Genomic DNA, 19368 nt, shown 5'->3' with positions numbered 1-19368 from the left:
GGCAGCATATCTTAACAGTGTCTGTTATTACTGACCGTTACAAAAATCCACTGTTAAACTCAAAATGGGTCTGCTACACATATTGAATGCATTTTTAAATTAATACACTAATTCCAATTAGAAAAAATCTTATGTTATTGTTACCAATAACTAGGCCTAACATTGTACGGTTAAAGAACTTTATTACGGTATGACAACATATATACTATAAATATTCTGGACATACGCGCATACTAGGAAATTGGCATAAGTTAATTCAATACATAATAAATATTACTGTCCCTCAACCAAAATTTATGGTAAACACTGGTTCCAATACGAGATCACAATCCAGGCAAAGTAGACTTCCACTAAAATACAAAGAAACAACAATTATTAATTCTATGCTCGTTTGTCTCCACTTGCCAAGGAAAATCATTATTCCCAGAACGCCGAACAATATGGCGGAATGGATAATTATTATCCATATGCACACGAACAGTTCGATAATAAGCGATATGCATACAATGTAAAAGGAGATTAATAGTAAATTGCAGATATTCTGTAAGCAATAGCGATTTCAATACAATTCACTTCAATTGTTCAGTCAAAAACTTACATATGTAGTGCCTAAGAGTAAGATAACTTTAGCCACAAAATATATGATTAGAAATATTAATGCCAAAATTGCCCACACTTGTGTGTGAAAGACAAGTTTCGTTATTACAACAACGAGACCCACTATGGAGAAAATAACACCCGAAATGCCAATAATTACACAACCGTAGTATAGGGATGTACAGCAGAGAAATCCATTTTGATAATAACACATCTTAATGAAAATGCATCACTTCAAATTTCGAATTAAATTTTTAAATATTTTGACTTTTGGCGGGCCGCCATCTGTTCGATAAGACTTTTAGATAACTATCGAACATTCGTGATTAACATCAAAACGAATAGTTGTTTGACCGTGCCTAGCCTAGTATCGATACTTATGTTTTCAACTACTCGATAATTTATAAGCAATGGACAACAATGGAATAAAGGACAATTTACGCCCGCCAGCTGCAAAAAAGATTAAAACTGACAATTTTGGCATTACAGCTATACTCTCCGATGACTACAAAAAGGATATAACGCTGATGCAGGTGCACAGCTGCGAAGTGGAGAGTAAACAACAGCTGCAGGCAGTCATCAAAGAGCTCGCCCTGAAGCTGCCACATTTTCAGCATTTGAAACGCGTTCATGAAAGAAATGTATTAATATGTCCATCAGATGATATTAAAGACACGCTGGAGCAGCATTTGCAGTTACATCAAATCTCGGAGAATGTGTTAAAGACGCTGTGTCGCAATGTAAATGTGATTGAAGTGCCTGCCAGCTCGGCCAAGCTACGCGTCCAATACGAACAGATGACCAAATATTGGCCATGCAAATTTCATCCAGATAAATACGCTGAATCTTTACAAAATGGCAGTAATTTCACAGTTAGTCAAAGAGCTTACCATAAGCGAATGGCCGAGCTGCTCTGGAAACTATCGAAGGATGTGAATGATGGACAAAATGTGGGCATTTGCGTAGATCCGCGAAGGCCTAGCATTGTGGCCATAGCAGGTGAGGGAGCTGGACATAAAAACTGATTACTCGATATTCATCGATTCTTTATCAGCTGCAGGCGACGGCAGCAGTCACCAGCATTGCGTCATGTGGCTGGTGGATCATGTGGCACGCAGCCAACGTGGCGGAGCCTGGCAAACGGATCAGCAGTTCGTCAAGGACGAACCGCATACAAAGAGCACCTTAAGTGGCTTGCCACAAATCTTTTACGACTATCTAAAGCAAGACGCAGCTTGTCAGGATTTACGCCTGGGCGCTGAGCTCCCCAGGAGAGAGGAGCAGCAGCCACAGCCCGAGCCAGTCGAGGATATCCATGCCGATAATCTATGCAAATATGGTCCTTACTTATGCACCGGCTATGACGTCTACTTGCTGCGTGAACCCTGTCTGATGTGCTCCATGGCGCTCGTTCACAGTCGAGTCAAACGCATCTTCTTTCTCGAGCGATCCGACAATGGAGCACTGGCCAGCAAATTCCAGTTGCACGCAGTCAAGGAGCTGAACCACCATTACGAAGTCTTCCAATTCACGATGTGACAAATTTTTTCAAAAAAACTTTTGTTTCTTTTTTAGTTTAATGCACTGAATAGATTTTTGTGTAGTTTTTTTAGAGCAAATTCTCGATTCGTGGTGCGCTGAACTCGGTTCGTGGGTTTGTTTGACGCGTAGGCGATCCTATCAATCCCAACAGCTGGCAATCTGCCTCGAGTATAGTTATATCCTTCTCGGAGCCGAGGAAACGAGTAGACAGCTCCAGATCCTTGACGCGCAGACGAACGCGTGCCCCGCGCACATAGTCGCTAGAGAAAAGAAGTTGATACCGATTAAAGCATAAATAAAAAGCTGAAATGATGTATATCATTTGGGTTGCTTTACTCACCTGCCATTCCTTGCTGGTCGCGCGCACACGCAATGAAACTTCCAGCCAAAATCTATGTACAAATCATCGCCGACAACGTGAAATATTTTACCACTAACAACTTTGCCCTCCGCATCGCCCAGCTGCAAAATTGTTCGATAAAGAGAGAGGTGGGATTACATAAACATAAACTGGAATATCCATAAACTACCTACATCAATGAACTTGGAGTTGCGCAGCAGTGATGCAAAGCTTTGATTGTCCACGGGCTCTACCTCTGGCTCCGCTGGCGCCGTATATCTCTCGAAGGCACGCGCAAATCCTCCTTTGGCCGAATTTTCCGGCTCATCATTGCTCACATTTTTATCGCTCGTAGTTCCATCTGTGCTGAACAACCGATGTGTGGCGGATACTTGGCGACTCCAATTGCAAACACGACTCGATTGCAGTGTGTAACTGCTTAGCTTGCGCACCAGCGACATGTTTTTTATTTATAAATTATAAAAATAAAAATTGTAAGAAATGCATATGCTGCAATTCAGCCGATAGAATATTTAACTAGGTCATCGACTCGCCGCCACTTGCAGCCGAAAAAACAGCTGATTTCACTATTCATTTATCGATAGTTAGGCAGCTATCGTTACGAATTACAAAACACGCTGTCTAGCCGGGCAGCATATTACTATTTTATATACATATATTACGAAATCAAGAGTTGCAGTTGAATTAAAGCCATAACTAACAAAAATGATACAACAACAGCGCCAACGTGTTGAGTCGGCTGTAACCGAACTCATTGATGACATGGACAAGACGCACTTACGCAAAATGCAGGTAATTGTCTCCAATATGAATCCAATTGGCAATGTTATAATCGATGTTTTTCTGATCTACCTAACAGACGGATATGCATTTGTGTGCGGCAAAGTGTTGCCAGGACGGCACTTCAAGCGTGGACAGCGTGCAGCGTTGTGTCGATCGCTGCTCGGCGCCCATGACTAGGGCACAAAACTATGTGCAACACGAATTGGGCGAATTTCAGGGTCGACTTCAACGTTGCGTCATGGTGAGCTATACAAGTAGAGACAGAGAGGAAGATCTATATAAAAATTGAACATGTTTCATTTATAGCAATGCAACGATGATGTTAAAGTGAAAATGCCAGCAAACCCAAATGAAGATCAAATAGCCAAATACACGGATCAATTCGAAAGATGCGCCATACAATGTGTCGACAAGCATGTCGGCCTAATACCCAATCTAATGAAGACCATGAAATCGGTTCTAGCCAAAGGGCCCGAGTCCATACCGCAAATCTAAGTCCTTCGCATGTATGTACTATAGTGAATATGTAATTTATGTGTCTGCTATAGTATATATATGCTGCATTTAATTGTTGAGCTCCTCTTTCTAAAATGTACTGTTAACTTAAAGAAAAAAAACTACCCTTAAAGCACGCTAATTAAAGCCAGTTTTTTGGCGCCAAAATTTAAAGGTAAACATCTCTTATTTTCACAATTGCTCTGGCTATGAGAGCTTCTGCATGAAGAATCGGGGCATTAACTTATGAAGAAACGAGCAGGAGAACGGGCAGACGGACAGCGGGCCAGAGCCTTGAAGTTAAGGCTAATTTGAAGGGACGAGCTGAGGTAGACAGTAGGCCAGAGACAGCATTTTTGGCCAAAGAAAGTTGCTCTAGCAAAAACTTCTTTCATGTCTCGATTTCTCGTAGATTTTAGACTATAGACTAAAGCTGTTGATATCGAGATTGTATGAGCTGGGCTACGTCTGCTACTGTCTTAAAAAAATTGTTATAGTTTGGTAAACTGGGAGTATGGCCAGCCTCAACTGACATAGGGCAACAAGTGAACTGAGAAATATTCAAGCTCAGGGCAAATTATATTGAGTTGAGAGTTGAGAGAGCGAAGGAGTTGCTTGGCCAAGGGAGGTTAACATCGAGAAAATAGATCTAAGGTCGTCTAGAATATTAGCTCGGCTAGGCAGTCAGCATATCTAAGATTATATATTTGGAGTTGTTGTTTTAAACTCTAAGAAGAAGAGCGAAGAGAGAGATAGCACAAATGGAAAAGGAACTAAACCTGGGTCTAGGTCTAGGTCCAGGTCTAGCTCTAATAGCTTCAACTCTCTCTCTCTCCCTCTCGCTCTCTCTCCCTCTCCCTTACTCCCTATCGCTCTCTCTCCCCCTCTCTCTCTCTCCCTAGCACTAAAGATCAGTTGAGCATTACAAGCTGTTGAATATATAAACTTCTACTCTAAACACTCGAGTCTAAACAACGTTTGCTTTGCTATTACGCACAGCACTGAGCACAATTTATATTTTATGTGGATACAAAAAATAGATCTATGAAAATATATATATATATCGATTGATATCTCTATATATACATTTATGTATAGGTTTCAATTTTTTTTCCAAATTCTTTAATCTATAAACAAAAAAATGGACCAACAGAAGCGACGTCTGGAGGGCGCCATTAGCGATATGATCGAGGACATGTATCGCTCGCACCTGCGTCGCATGCAGGTGAGCTCACGTCACAGATAGATATATGTTTAGAGTGATTCATATGCCAATTGCTTAGTCAATAATGCATCGCTGCGCGGCTAGCTGCTGCGATGACGAACGCGGCACCTTGGACAGCGTGCAACGTTGCATTGAGAAATGCGCCTCGCCCCTCATGGATGCCCAGGACTACTTGCAGAACGAGCTGGGACAGTTCCAAAGCCATTTACAAGGCTGTGTCAAGGTGAGCTAACTGAGCAGCTGAGCGTTAGCTATGAGAGTTGCCTGGTAAGAAGCAAGAGGCAGCTTCAATCAGCAGGACAGCTCACATAAGTCAGCTACAGCCAGCTTATAAAAAAGTATCTGAAGTAACATATATAGATCTTATTTTAGTAGTATACCCATATCGAAATAGAGAGCTAACTATATCATGTTCTATATCTATTCCTCAAGGAGTGCAACAGCGATGCTCGCTCGAAACTGCCAAACAATCCCAACGAGCATGACCTGTCGCGATCGAGACACCTGTTTGAGGTGTGCACAGGTAACTGTGTGGACAAGCATATCAACCTATTGCCGGGTCTGATGAAGAACATACAGAAGACCCTCGACAGAGGCGTGCCCAAGAGATCGCATTTGCGTGATCAGAAGAACATTGATGCTTAAGACAGAAAGGACAATGATCAATGATCAATGATCAATGATCTGTGATCAATGATCGACGATCAGTGATCAGCAGCGTTTTTGATACGATACGAAGTTAATAAACCTATAACTTTCTTTCCGACAGGAAACTTATGCTTTAAAGATCAAAATCGCGATCAACGATCAACGATCAACGAGCGATCATTCGAATCGTAGTTAAGAAACCTACACGATGTTTTATTTGTAACTATTTTCTGGTATTTGTATGTGTATGTGAATTAAATCGAATCATAAAAAGTCAAGCTCGCGCTATATTCTAAACTATATACACACGTGGCATTTGATAAGCTTTGGGGGTTCAAGGCGCCATCGATAAGACTTGTTTTTTCAGTAAAAAGTATTTGTTTTTAGTTAATGTAACTTAGATCAGATTTTTGGTATAGCTAAAAGCTTAACAACTAATAATAGCAGACTTAAATATATATCTGGATAGGGATATATCTATTATGTATGTATATGTTCTTTAGTCTATTGCTCATTGGCTTTGCTGCGTACGCCGTATTTACTCCAGAAGGTAACCTTGGCTGGTATCTTCTTGCCGTTGTTCTGATAGATGCTGCACGTGTCGAAGGGCGGACAGTAGAGATGTAGCGAGACCGAGGTGTCTGTGTGACTGGGATTCTCCACGCGATGCAAGCCCAAGTTGTCTGGGTTGGGGAAAGAGAGGCATGAAAATAGGCATGATTCGGGCAGTAGCTAGAGCACATACCATTGATATAGGCCACATCGTTGACGGGTATGGGCGTGTCGCCGATCTCCACCAGCTCGTGATCATTGATCTGCTGTTGATCCTGCTGCTGCTGCTGCTGGTCGTCCTCGCCGCCCCGGTTCGGATACCGATAGCGTTTCTCTCTCAGCTCACCCTTGAGCATCTTCATGAAGCAGTGCGAGTCGGCGTGATCGTGGACCGACGAGCTGTGCCCCTCGCCCCAGCAGAGTATCAACAGATTGAACTTCCCGTTGCCGGCGTCGACCAAGTTTCTCGTGTACGTGTAACGATCGAACTTGGCGTACTTGCGCCATTCCTTGGGATTCGATTTGTAGGTGAGCATCAAGTGATTCACCATCTCGATGTTCACGTAGTTCGCGTCGAATTCGCGATGCAGCGCCGAGATCAGATCGGGCAAGCTATCCACGGCGGGACCGAACTTCAGCGGCTTCTCCAAGGCGCAGTAGTACTGCGTGGCTTGGCGCAGATATTTCTCCTGATCGATATTATCGATTTCGCCATCGATTTTGGACAAGGCCATTTTACACTTGCTTTGATTGACCTGCGATTAAAGATGATCGATTTACCAATCAATATAACTGCACTCTCCCTCTATATATATATATATATATATATATATAGTCTATGATTTCTGTTAGTCTGATCTATGGAAAATTCCTGTTTTATAGTTTTTTAATCGCTGCTAACTCACTTCTTGATTGATTTAAATGAATTGAGTGTTCCTGATAGAGTTATCAATAGCGCTATTGAACTGTGCTTAGAATCAGCTCTGTTTTTCCTATACTCTATATGTACGTCTAGCTATATAGCTGCTCAGACCACTTGGCTCAGCCGACTGATTGCGAATGCGCCTGTTCGTGAAGCATCCGAATATTTTCTTATAAAGAACAAATACGTAAGCTCGACTCTTATCTGGCAAACGTCTCACGGGCGATCTCTGAGCTGTAGCAATTTTTATATATGTTACCAGGAGCTTAACATCTGGCATACGCAGCAGCCTCCGCCTCCTTCAATGCATGAAAAAAATCACAAATTTTGACCCCACCAAATCTAAAGATTCGGTATTCTCCCAATTCTATTGCGCTGATAAGCCCAATCTGTTCCTACTCTTGTTGACTCCGCTGACGCATGCCATCCGATCATGGATTGTCTATATATATATATATATGTATATGTTCATTATATATTGATGTTACGGGTGTTTACTGTAGCCATTGGTTTTTTTCTATCTGCGTCATTTCTAGAATCTTTGTCTATGTCTTTCCTCGGCGCAAGACAAGCCCCATTTCTGAATAACATCTTGCTGTGAGCAAAATAGTTTTGTGTTGGGAAAGTCTTCAAAATGAATAGCTATAAATAAAGCTGCATTATTTGTAATCATGATATATATTAAATCATCTCATTTCATACCTAACCTCAATCATATACATCAACTGACACTGCACATAACCTCACAAAAATTACACAAAATTGGCATATATACCTTTCTACCAACTGCCACTTTGAGACGAACGAATTCTCTAACAGATTCCTTTTAGCCTATTGCAACCATTTAAGCCACGTTTTGCATCACTTCCAAAGAGCCTAGATACAACTAAAGTATATAGATTCTATTTAGCACACAGTATATGTTGATGCCCCTGGAGCTGCACAGATTGCATACGTCCAATATGCTCGCTTGCCTCTGTGAGCGAGCATCAGAAATTGCATACCTAACCTCACAAAAGTACATAACCTCACAAAAAATGCAGTAGAAACTCTGTTGAAGTTAAGCTCAAAATATTAAATATATGTAAATCTATTGAAAATATTTATGCATAAATCAAAAATATATATTTTAGCTATTCTATCAGCCATACGCACTCTGTATGTAAGCCTCGAGTCCCGCTTAAGCATTTTAATGAGCCAATAAAAAACACTTGAAATTGAAACGTGCCTTCATTGCGTATGATTTAAACCAAAAAAAAACTCCGATTTATAGATTTCTTTATTTATATATGGTTATTAATGTTGTTGCCACGGCTATGGCCATTAGCCAATTTTGAAAGATTTCGATCAAGTAAAAAAACAACAGATTTTGCAACGCTTTTTCAAATGCAAAAACAACTTTCGCAACGAGTTGCGCGAAAGAGCGCGTAGGAAAAGTGCAATTTGTTAAAAACTAACGGTTAAAACTGCATGAAATTGTCAATTAACTAAAGGATTTTGCTTAAAATATATGAGTAAGCAAAAATTGTCGCACTTACCATATTATTTTCGTTTCTGTCTCAACTTTTACTGCCGAACGTAGTTAAAAAATGAAATTTTAGTAGTATCAATATGTGCACTGCACTGCAACACTGTCTTCTGTCTGCCGCTATGGCCAGTTGTATGCGCGCTCGGCTGGTTTGTGTGCGCATTTTGGATATCTTTCACCAATTTATGTGAATCCGTTGGCCCATGGCAAAACGTCACTGCGTTTCACTCAAAACGCAATTCGAGTGAAATGCGCTGGACTCGATTGGCATTTTGAGCGCTTTTTAAGACGCTGTCGCTAACGCCGTCGCCGTCGCCGTCGCTGTCAACGCCGCCGGCTGTGGCAGCCATTGCTGCTTGATGCCTGCTGTTGTTTTTGTTATTTGCATATTTCTTGCTTCTCTTTCTTCGTATTTGCTTTTTTTCATGCTGAGTCGTGGAGTTATTGTTGCTGTTGTTTCGGCGTCGGCTTCTACTTCGGCTTTGTTTGTGTTTCGTTGAGCCATTGAAAATTTTATGTTTTTGTTGTTCGCCTTTAACAGCTATTAATTATGTAGACTCGCTGGTGCTGCTGCTGCTGTTGTTGTTGTTTTTCGATATTTGCAGAAGAAAGCAGTTATCATCGGCTCAGTGGGTAGGCAAACCTAAGGTGATTTACCGTTGCTGTTGTTATTTTTGCCTAGGGTCAAATGCCGTCGTTTGAGACCAGCGAAAATGTGTGTCAAGTGTTTTGTTATTGTTGAATGCTAGCTAAAAATCAGCTAACGGTAAATATGCTGCACACGTGTTTGGGCTTAAGGTGCATGTCCTGCTGATGTCTTTACTAGAAATTTACAGTTAATCTATTTTTAATCTATTCGACCTTAGAGAACCGAATTTGCCATTCTGCATGAACTACTGACCCGTTTGCTTTCTAAATTTTTGCCTGCCTGAGTTTAATGAACCTTGACTTTTGATTTATGGCACATGTAAGGCTTATCAGTATTCAGAATGAAAACATAATATTTTACATGAAAAAAATAAAGAATCAAAATAGAAAATAAAAACAAATATAAACCAAAACAAGAATTGTCGTCACTTCGATGGCGATTATAGAAAAAAAAACAATAACAAGACAAATTTTCGTTGAAATTCCATAGAAACAGAATCGTTTAGAAATTTCATTAACAACATTCTTATCAGAATATGCAATTTAAGCTGAATGTTAACATGAAGATCATTGAATGTACTTTATAGGTATATTTGTTTGTACATTTATGCAAGAAACACACAGACAGACATGTATGTAAGTATATATGAAAGTATGTATGTTTGTGGTTATACGAACTAAGACGAGCTTTGCACTCTAGACACAACTCTTATACCGAGCATAGACAAAGGCTGTATAAGAGCTGTTAATAACATTCTAATTTACATAAGCATTATAACAGCAGTAAGTCCCTATTTATTATTAGCATTATGCTTATGTAATGTAAATATATGTGTTAGTCCTAAAACTGTTACACCTAACATACAGAATGCGCTGTTGATGACAATATCAATACGCTGCTAATTATAAAAGTTACATACATGAAATTGTAACGCAAATGCTATGTTAAAGCTGTTATATTGGCATTTGAGCGCTGTTAACAACATGTTTCGTAACATTTAAATTATAAGAGATGTGAAAATAAACTGTTATGACTCAAGATATCCTTTTGTTGTCAAACTAATTTTGATGAATTTCTGTAAAAATGAATTCTCACTTCGCCTTCGGTTTACAGCCATCAATATATATAGATAGACGCTATAATTATAATTGAAACGACATATATTTGAATACATAAAAAAAACACATACTTAAATTCCTAAATTTGGTGCTAAATAAATGACTCTTTAAGCTTAAATCGAATAGAAAATGCAAATATTTTATGATGATAATAACAATTCGGCTAATTATCATCATCGTCCTCATTGTCGGACATATCAAATTCATTATCATCAAAGTCAATTATCTGTAATTATAGATTAGACATAAATAGATTAAGCTCAGACTTAATCTACTGATTAATTTTAATTTAGAGCACCTACCTCACTGTTAAGTCGCTTGAATTCCGAAATGCCTGTTAGATCCTCCAAGTATTTAGCCGTTTCGAATGTTTTGAAGAGAAACTCGTGACCCTCGCTGCGATAGGCGGCCAACACACGCTAAATGTATTCAATTAGTTAACTAAATATATAAATATATATAAATATTTATAGAGGTTTCTTACCTCCGAGCAGGCGATGCATTGCGCAAACTTCTGAGTGGCTGGCAAGATGTTCTCGTAGTTGCACAGCATGCCGCGTATCGAGTGTGGCAAAATGCCTAACAGACCCTCCGGCTGTTGCACTTCCGTCTGTTGGCGAGTGTTCGCATAATAGGCGGGCGCCAGTTCCCTTTGCGGATGCTGCAGCAGGGCTACCAACAGCTCCACTGCATAGCTGGCTGCTATGTTAGAGACGCCGGGACGCGTAACAGTGCACTGTTGATCCAGCGTGCGATCCTTGAGTGACTGTTAATAACAGAGGTGCTAAGTTTAACATGACATTTTTAACAGAGCGCAAGTGAAATTACAGATACTATAGAACATAAAATAACATTTGTTTACAGAGTGCATTTCTATCTTGTAACTTCTTAGTTATGATAAATCATAGAAAATAAATATAGTAAAAACATAAATAAAGAATATTAACTACCCTTATAAAGTAAGTCTTATAAAAAGCTGCTTAACAGTGTTGGCAAACGCTGCATTGGCAGCTCACAATGCTTTGTTTACATTTAGTGCAGCTAACTTAACGCGCTTTTGAGAGCTAATATTTTCCAATTGGAAACTTTGACATCTGCATAGGCCGTTGCTTCACAATGATTTGTTTACATTTAGTGCAGCTAACTTAACACAGCTGGTATTTCCTAATTGGTATGATTTCTTATAAGACACGCGCCTTAAGCCGCGTATGCAGCTTATGATGTTTTGTTTACAGAACAGCTGTTACTTAACAGTGTGCTGCTTGTAATATGACTTTACATGTTTTACACATGCCACTCTTATATCAATTACCATTTGCTTTCGCAAATTTACAGTTTGTTTTGCATACAGTTCAACTTTGTACGCTGCGTCGCGAGCTTTTCAGTTCACTGCGAGCTTTACACTAACAAAAATGACGCCGCCTACCATAGGTAAGGCACAGCCAACACAGCTGAGCGTGCAAAAGCCAAAAACAAACAATCGAAAAATAAAGTAAAGTAAGGTAAAAAAAAAGAGTAAATAACGCAAATATGGGGAGCAGCAGCAGCAGCAACAACAACAAAAGGAAAAAGCGCTCGAGTGAGCTGCCTGCTGATTAGATAAAAATTATTTGTATGTATAAAAATTCTAATGAATACTCAGAGAAGTTGTTGAAGAATTATTGTAGGCATCGAGCGCTGCCAGAGATAATGTCGAATTGCTGTGCCCGACGATAAAGCCCAAGAAGGAAAATTCAGTTGCTCCAGCAAAACACTAATATAAACATTAACTATGTTAACAGAATATTCGGGGAACTTGTCGCATCCGCTGGAATTCGGCCATGTGCTGGAAATCGTGGCCAAAACAATCGATGGAGCCGCCAGGTAAAAAACCAAAACTATATCTACAGCCCTGCCCTCGCTCGACTCGACTCGATATGAGTCAAAGTCGTTATCGCCATTGATACATGACTAAACAAGGCCTTGCGACCACATTGTATAATCGACTACATGGAACATCCATGTCTATATCTATATCTCTATGTATTTGCTAGGTTCCATATAAACCTGTGCACGGCCAAATCATCTGTGAACCCAGACGCGGACATCGGCCTGCGGTTCTCCTGCTACTTTCGCACAGATCTGATCGTGCGCAATGCCCGCATGCACGGCGTGTGGGGCGAGGAGGAGTCGCACGTCGTGGACAACATCAATCTGCCCAATCCGATTGTCAGCGGCGAGTTCTTCATGATCTACATTCTGGCCGGCGAGGAGTGTTTCCACATCTCGATCAACAGCCGCGAGTTTTGCACCTTTCGCTATCGCCTGCCGTTGGGCGCGATACGCGCCGTCGAGATACGCGATCAAATACAGGTGATCAAACAGGTCGATCATCGCACCGTCTTCCCCAATCCGTGGCCGGCCATACATGCCTCCGACTACTTCAAGGCCTTCAGCAACGATCAGCCAATACTCTTCAGTCCCGGCCATGTTATTGTGATCACAGCGCGCTGCTTCGAGAACAAGCGTGGCCAGTTCATCATCAAGTTCACGGACTCCGACACCAAGCGCGAGGAGCTGCACTTTAGCGTACGCTTCGACGAGTCCGCCGTCATACGCAACACCATGAACAAGAATTTTGAGTAAGTTCGTTGGGCAACACTGCTTAAAGCTCAGCTAAGGTTTAACTGAGTGAAGGCTTTCTTCAATTGAACACTGAAACCTTACAACCTGAAGTTGCATCTTAAGACAGTCACTGCAAAGCTTGACAACTAAAGCTGCTTAAAGCTCTCACATAGTAGAGTAAATAACACTTAAAGCTTTAGTCGTTGTCTAACACTTGCAGCTCGCAGCTTAACGCAAGTCAGGATCAACTTTGAGCTTGCTTAAAGCTTCGCAGCATTGAAGACTTTAAGTGTATATTAAAGCTCTCTATATATCTAGCTTGAAAGCTCTACAAATATGCATATTAAAGCTCACTTAAAGCTTCAGTTTAAGGCTTAATTTTTCTTATAATCAATAATAATCAACTTAAAGCTGTCTTTGGTTCTATGCATGAAAAGCTTTGACTTGAGAACATGGACTAAGCCTTACTTAAGTAGTGTTATATCATTCTTAAATACTCTTATATATGTTCTCTCTACTCTCGATAGGTTTGGCAACGAGGAGCGCCATGGAGGCTTTCCCTTCGTCTTCAATCAGCAATTTAAGTTGGCCTTAGCTTTTACGGAACGCCAGGTCTTGACCGCTGTGGATGGGTACAATTTCTTTAGCTACGCCTGGCGCACACCCAACGCCATGATGAACCTCGTAGGCTTCAAGGTGACTGCGATCAATGGCTTGGTCATACAGATCACAGGAGTCGATCACATTCAAACGGGCGACACAACCTGCGCAGGCTTTGAGAAGTACTCAAGACACGACTACGAGTGCGCTTAGCACTTAGATTTCCAGTACAAAATAGTAGCATATAGCATATACTACTATTTACTATATGAAGTATACTACTATATGGAATGTACTACTATTTGGTATAGTACTATGTGGAATGTACTACTATGTAGTAGTATGGTATGGTATTATATTTCGTGTATAGATTTCGTATAGTACTATTTGGCATATACTACTATTTGCAAAATACTACTATGTAACATATACTACTATATAGCATACACTACTATACGGAAAGTGCTTTTATATAGTACAAGATATAGTACTATATGAAATATGCTACTATTTGGATTACACTACTATATGGTATATACTACTATTTGGAAAATCTTACTATATAGCATGGTTTTTTTTACTATATTCTAATAAAATGTATATACTACTAATATTTTATAGTACTACAAGGTATATAGTACTATGCCATACTAATATATAGAATATATTACTATATTACCAGACACGACTATATTGTATATACTACCTTACACCATATACTAATATATGCGTACCACAAGTATATATAATTATTAATAAAGTCTAAGCTTCTTCGTTATGTAGTCTTAATAACTGCTTTACTTACATTTCCCGGCGCTGTGACATCATTGCAGAAGTAGCAACCCAACTGTTGTCCACTTATGCATTTGAGCCCTTCGACATTCCTGTTGCAATCGCCAATTAGCTGACGCGTGCTGCCATGACGCATGACTAGATAGCTGTCAAAGCCAAGAGCAGCATTCATGACAATCTGTGGAGTACATAGAACACAGATAAGTAAGACTATATAATAATAATGGTTATTAAATGACTAGAAATTCCAATTGCAATTATCAAGAAATTCTAATAGAAAATTTATCTTAATTGCAAGCTAATGTGTATCTATGCGAACTGTGAGACAACGCTAAAGGGAGATTCTATATACAGCACCTATCTAATATCTACATATCGTTCTAATTATCTACTAGAGTTGACCTTTTGATTTGCCGCCCCCAGCAACGTGGGCAGCCAACGACTCTCACGTGAATCGGTTAGCAGAAAGATGACGTCATGGGCCAGCACCTCCTCCTCGATGCGTTGCAAATGTTGCTCGGTTTGTGCACGCAATGCCTCGCCCACTGTATGGCCCGGCATGGGTATTTCCAATACGTAACCCTTGGTCACAGCGCTGGGATTGATCTCAAGCAGGCGAGCTGCAGCTGTGGTCGCCTTCATGCAATTTCCTGCCACAGCATCCGAGTGGGTGTAGAGGCTTTGGCGCACAGGATTCGAATAGCCCACTTTGCCACTGTCCATTAGAGTTATGTGCTTGAAACCCCAGGACTAATAGAAAAAGTAATTAATATATGCATCTATATAGTACATGCTCTCCAGACTCACCAGCAAATTGCGGGCCACAGCACAGCCCAGGGTGCCAGCTCCAAAGAGCAAGCACTTGGTATTCGCAAGTATATCCAAATTCAGATCCGGCACCAGGCGCCATTTCATGAGTTTCAAATTCAAGTTTATAGAATTTTCGGCCAATCTGCAAGGTATATGAATTCATTAGAGATTATATATTTGTATAAATTGCTTTTTACTAACTTGGCTGGATCCATGCTATCGCGCATATTGGCCATGCGTGGACCCATTTTGCCATTGCGATTCGCTTCCCAGCCAACAAATTGCACCTGCTCATAGTTGCATGCCTCAGACTGACGCACCTGCCACATCAAACTGTTGTCCAATTGCATTTGCTGATCGTAGCGCAGACCCAAAAATTTGAGTGATTTGCCAATAAGAGTGGGACTGAAGAGAGTAAAAGTACGTGTTTGAGTATAATCAGTGTTGTGACAATCAATTCCACTCGGTTTCGCTCTCTTCGATGTGTTATCGATATCGAGTTCAATTTGTCTGTTTTAGTACATATCTAACTCAGCAGCAGCAGCTACAGCAACAAGAGTGAAACGTCAAAGAGAGCGAAAGTACGTGTGTGTTGAGTAAGTTCATTGAAAAAGCTCATCCCACTCACACTCTCTCGCACTCAATGCTTTGCTTTCTCTTCAGCGAATAACAAAGCAGCTTGATATCGAGTGCATCATATTTTTATATCAGTAAAACAACTCTATATTTACCACTTCTGGAACAGCAAAGCCACATAATTGCGCATAAGCCAGGCGGGATTCTCATATTCGCTGGGATCAGCAAAACAGTAAATATAATGCTGCGCCTGTTGCTCATCGAATTTACCCAAAGCGTCACTCAAACTGAGCGCCTCACAAACCTTTGCCTGCTCATTCACATGCAAAATGAAAAAGTTTTGCGCATGCGCAGGCAATACGCAAATAGCTTCCACATAAGTCCCACTATTGGGCATCTCTTTCAGCTTTGTGGGAGAGGTAAGCAATTCCAACGCGGGTGTTAGTGGACAAGGAAAGGCGAACCAATAGTAATAGCTATGGCATTTCAGATCCGCGAACGAGAGGACAAAGAAACGTGTCAATAAACTGGCATCGTTCAAGGCACGCCCGTTGCGCATATCATCCAACAATTGTTTGCCCTCATCTGCCAGCAGCGACGTTTTATCCAGGGCTTTGAACTCTTCAATTGTGTTTTTATTGTAAATAGAACCATTGGCTGCATGGCTAAATTTTGGTGTCTGCGCTTCACTGTGAATTAATTAGCTGTTAATTGTCGTCTTGTCAGTTATCAGTCAGCTGGCTACGCAGTTTACCTATTATATGCGCTGTAGTCGACCTCAAGCAGACAACCGGACGCCTTGCGATTTGTGTAGTATCCGTAAATGGAGCGTTTCGTGTCGGACAAACGGTCATAGTCGAGTTTCAACTCTGCTAATTTGTGCCAAAATGTTGGGGACACAAACGACTCAAAAGGAGCAAATTGTAAGATTTTTATATCACTCATTGCCTTTGAAATTTGTTGAGCAGTAATGCACAAACACGCCCACACAGTGCAAAATATAAACAAACAATGGGAAAACAAATGGCAATCAAGAGGAACGACATGAGAATGAAATAATCAGCTGCGCAGTGAGCAGCACAATCGATATGAAAACAAATATATTATGTTTATGGTCACATTGTTAAGCTGATTGCGGAAGTAAGGAATATATTGAATTTTATGTTTATATATTAAAAGTATTATAACTTATAGAAGGTATAATTATATTAAATTATTTAAAATACATTAAATAACATTGACATATTCAAATATGTACAACAAAAAATCAATCGATATTAACGAATAGCTTGCATGTCATTTGATGTTTCGCGATATTTTTTTATATCGATATTCACACATAAATCGTTGAACACGCCATCCACAGCGGATACCGATAATACCGTCGATTGTCTTGCAGCACGTCGGACTGGTGGTAGTAATTTTCGCAAAAAAGTTGCCATACAGTCAGTAATTTATAGAGGTTAGTACAATAAAGACAGAGAAAGTTCGCAGCCTACTTTTATTATTGTATTTAATTATATACATAGAAAAAATTAAAGTGTGTAATAATGGCTTGAATTGTATTTCAAAGTGTACTAAGGTTATCAAAACGACTGTGAAAAAAATTTTAGCCTCAAAAACTTTTCCATGATGTACGATGTACATATGTACGTTAGAAACGTCCTCGTTTTTTGCTTCCTCGCTCACAGCAGCACCAGAAAATTCACTTTGAATCAATAAATGTGTAATAATGCCGCAGTATTTCGTCCTAACATTGTGAATTTGTATAACTTGAGTGAATGAAAAAAGTTAATGCGCTGCATGTAACTGACAAAGAAATCAAAAAGAAAAAAATGATTCACTCAAAATACAAAGAAATATATGTATGTATGTATGTATGCATATACAATACATACATATGTAGGTAGATAGAGCGAGAGAAGAGCAGCAGCAGCAGCGGCAACGGCAACGTCAAGTGCCAGCAAACAAAATGGCGGCACACAGCGGAAAAACTGCTGTTGACGTTGCTTTGGTGCACGCTTCTGTCTCTCTTTCCTCTCTGCTCTCTCCTTTACTAAATTTTGAGTTTTTCGATTCGCTTTCAATGCAGCTTCATTTTGATTTTCCGTGTGTACGCGTTTATCTTCGAAAACAACCACACACGTTTGCACGCACACACATGCAGTAGTATGCAAACACAGACTGTGTGTGTGCACTTTGTACGATGTGCATGACGAAAGCATCGAAAAAAGAGTACAAAAAAAAATGAAAAGAAAAAAAAACTAGTTGAAAGGCAGAAAACAGGCCGGGTTATACTCTAGCAGAAAACGAGGGCGGGTCATTGGATTGAATAGAGAGTAATTTACGCATTTGCATAGTAACATAAAGTTTTATTATATCTCTCAGTGAGTGTGTGTGTGTGTGTCATTGGAAATGGCATCAAGTTTTTCTAGTGAGATTTACTTGAACGGTTATGCACGACTCACTTGAATTGAGGTCAAAATCATCCACAACTGGGTCTTTTTGTCGCGGCATCGGGTTTTAGTTCGTTCGGGTCGGGGTCGTCGACGTCTTTGCGCTGCAACGCTTGAAAGGGCGGCAATATGTTTGCGCACTCTTTTTGGGGTGGTTTTACACTTTGGACACTATTGGGGGGTGTTCGGAAGGCATTAAAATGCAGCCACACAAACACACACGTACGTACAAACGTCGACACATATAGACTAAATGCAAATCAAGCTTCAGGGTTGCTTTGGGTGGGGAGCTTTCAAAAATGCAAAATCTTGCTTGAACTTAGAAACTCTCAAATATGTATGAATGTATGTGTGTTCTCTTTGAGTGAAATTCACTTAAAGCAAAAGTGTAAAATTTAGCATTCAAATGTGAGTCATGGCGCAGATGCGAAATATTTTTTTTTGTTTTTCGTGTGTTTAGGCTAAGCACCGCTAATCAAAAAAACAACAACGCACCCATTTAGTACATTTTTATTGGGGTCAAGAGACTTTAATTCGATGGCGCAGAACGGAAACTGCGAACCAACGAAAGCTCTAGCTGAGGCCATAAACCTCCACAGAAACATACACACACACACAAAGGCACACACATACAATCAAAGGACACTGACACTGAGAAATTTGCTCGCTTGTGCGCAGCAGCAGCGTCTAGTAAAATGGGTACACACACACACATGTACATTTGAAAATGTGTATGTGTGTGTACTTGCGAGATACGTGAGCATCCACACATCCCAGTTTGATTTTTTTTATATATTTATGCACGTACATATATGTGTGTATATAAAGGAGTTCAAACTTGGCAAACGGAGCGCGCGCAAACAAAGAAAAAGCCAACAAAGAACAAAAGCGAACGACCTGGCCGACCAGTTGTCCCACTCAATTTGTTTGCTTATTAAAATCAATTTAAGTGCATTGAAAACTGTGTTGTATATTGAGCACCTTAAGTAATTGCATTAATATTATGTACATACATTTAATAAAATGCACTTTTGTTGCGCATTTTAATGGTGCGCGGCAAGACGGCTACACTGGCACGTAGCTGTACATAAACGTACATTCATACATACA

At 40.2% G+C, this 19368-nt stretch overlaps 6 protein-coding genes across 8 annotated transcripts; 3 read left to right on the top strand and 3 right to left on the bottom strand.

The window, feature by feature from the left end:
* Positions 1-935: 935 nt before the first annotated feature.
* LOC111603359 (probable inactive tRNA-specific adenosine deaminase-like protein 3) lies at positions 936-2199 on the top strand. 2 transcript variants are annotated; one of them, XM_023320917.2, is made up of 2 exons: positions 936-1596; positions 1658-2199. In XM_023320917.2, exons 1-2 carry the CDS (start codon positions 1008-1010, stop codon positions 2134-2136), a joined length of 1068 nt encoding a protein of 355 aa, XP_023176685.1. In that variant the 5' UTR covers positions 936-1007; the 3' UTR covers positions 2137-2199. The 2 variants fall into 2 exon arrangements, with proteins under 2 accessions (XP_023176685.1, XP_023176677.1); XM_023320909.2 differs by having other exon boundaries at positions 938-1596; positions 1652-2199.
* On the bottom strand, positions 2156-3029 carry LOC111603382 (28S ribosomal protein S28, mitochondrial). Its single transcript, XM_023320942.2, has 3 exons — positions 2674-3029; positions 2480-2601; positions 2156-2399 (listed from the first exon to the last, which is right to left on the bottom strand). The coding sequence occupies exons 1-3, from the start codon at positions 2938-2940 to the stop codon at positions 2207-2209; spliced, it is 582 nt and encodes a 193-aa protein (XP_023176710.1). The 5' UTR covers positions 2941-3029; the 3' UTR covers positions 2156-2206.
* Positions 3030-3092: 63 nt separating this feature from the next.
* LOC111603217 lies at positions 3093-5929 on the top strand. Its single transcript, XM_030225108.1, has 6 exons — positions 3093-3292; positions 3360-3524; positions 3590-3772; positions 4908-5003; positions 5062-5226; positions 5436-5929. The coding sequence occupies exons 1-6, from the start codon at positions 3206-3208 to the stop codon at positions 5646-5648; spliced, it is 909 nt and encodes a 302-aa protein (XP_030080968.1). The 5' UTR covers positions 3093-3205; the 3' UTR covers positions 5649-5929.
* Positions 5930-5983: 54 nt separating this feature from the next.
* On the bottom strand, positions 5984-7259 carry LOC111603373 (cysteine dioxygenase type 1). The gene is made up of 3 exons (XM_023320928.2): positions 7109-7259; positions 6397-6958; positions 5984-6334 (listed from the first exon to the last, which is right to left on the bottom strand). The coding sequence occupies exons 2-3, from the start codon at positions 6935-6937 to the stop codon at positions 6156-6158; spliced, it is 720 nt and encodes a 239-aa protein (XP_023176696.2). The 5' UTR covers positions 6938-6958; positions 7109-7259; the 3' UTR covers positions 5984-6155.
* A 3227-nt stretch (positions 7260-10486) lies between these two features.
* LOC111603520 (ubiquitin-like modifier-activating enzyme ATG7) lies at positions 10487-16837 on the bottom strand (the record flags this gene model as incomplete). Its single annotated transcript, XM_023321151.2, has 9 exons — positions 10487-10646; positions 10723-10839; positions 10905-11186; positions 14430-14594; positions 14819-15166; positions 15224-15368; positions 15428-15631; positions 15958-16491; positions 16557-16837. Coding segments are annotated over 9 exons (2139 nt in total), but the record flags the coding sequence as incomplete, so codon positions are not given.
* On the top strand, positions 11756-13860 carry LOC111603527 (32 kDa beta-galactoside-binding lectin). Of its 2 annotated transcripts, XM_023321163.2 has the most exons (4): positions 11756-11851; positions 12202-12283; positions 12454-13041; positions 13552-13860. In XM_023321163.2, exons 1-4 carry the CDS (start codon positions 11833-11835, stop codon positions 13835-13837), a joined length of 975 nt encoding a protein of 324 aa, XP_023176931.2. In that variant the 5' UTR covers positions 11756-11832; the 3' UTR covers positions 13838-13860. The 2 variants fall into 2 exon arrangements, with proteins under 2 accessions (XP_023176931.2, XP_023176938.2); XM_023321170.2 differs by lacking the exon at positions 11756-11851 and having other exon boundaries at positions 12070-12283.
* Positions 16838-19368: the final 2531 nt, after the last annotated feature.

The sequence above is a fragment of the Drosophila hydei genome, unplaced genomic scaffold (assembly GCF_003285905.1).
Source record: "Drosophila hydei strain 15085-1641.00,03,60 unplaced genomic scaffold, DhydRS2 tig00008122-arrow-pilon, whole genome shotgun sequence".
NCBI lineage: Eukaryota > Metazoa > Arthropoda > Insecta > Diptera > Drosophilidae > Drosophila > Drosophila hydei.
This window is presented reverse-complemented; position numbering and strand designations above follow the sequence as displayed.

Bases quoted from the DNA above. Each gene is read 5' to 3' on its own strand.
- LOC111603359 (XM_023320909.2), top strand. From the start codon at position 1,008: ATGGACAACAATGGAATAAAGGACAATTTACGCCCGCCAGCTGCAAAA. The intron at 1,597-1,651 runs GTGAGGGAGCTG...ATTCTTTATCAG, and splicing joins TAGCATTGTGGCCATAGCAG to CTGCAGGCGACGGCAGCAGT.
- LOC111603373 (XM_023320928.2), bottom strand. From the start codon at position 6,937: ATGGCCTTGTCCAAAATCGATGGCGAAATCGATAATATCGATCAGGAG. The intron at 6,335-6,396 runs GTATGTGCTCTA...TCCCCAACCCAG, and splicing joins CGATGTGGCCTATATCAATG to ACAACTTGGGCTTGCATCGC.
- LOC111603527 (XM_023321163.2), top strand. The intron at 12,284-12,453 runs GTAAAAAACCAA...TGTATTTGCTAG, and splicing joins ACAATCGATGGAGCCGCCAG to GTTCCATATAAACCTGTGCA. The intron at 13,042-13,551 runs GTAAGTTCGTTG...TACTCTCGATAG, and splicing joins ACCATGAACAAGAATTTTGA to GTTTGGCAACGAGGAGCGCC.
- LOC111603382 (XM_023320942.2), bottom strand. From the start codon at position 2,940: ATGTCGCTGGTGCGCAAGCTAAGCAGTTACACACTGCAATCGAGTCGT. The intron at 2,602-2,673 runs GTAGGTAGTTTA...ACAATTTTGCAG, and splicing joins GCAACTCCAAGTTCATTGAT to CTGGGCGATGCGGAGGGCAA. The intron at 2,400-2,479 runs GTGAGTAAAGCA...TCTTTTCTCTAG, and splicing joins CGACCAGCAAGGAATGGCAG to CGACTATGTGCGCGGGGCAC.
- LOC111603217 (XM_030225108.1), top strand. From the start codon at position 3,206: ATGATACAACAACAGCGCCAACGTGTTGAGTCGGCTGTAACCGAACTC. The intron at 3,293-3,359 runs GTAATTGTCTCC...TCTACCTAACAG, and splicing joins CGCACTTACGCAAAATGCAG to ACGGATATGCATTTGTGTGC. The intron at 5,004-5,061 runs GTGAGCTCACGT...CCAATTGCTTAG, and splicing joins CGCACCTGCGTCGCATGCAG to TCAATAATGCATCGCTGCGC.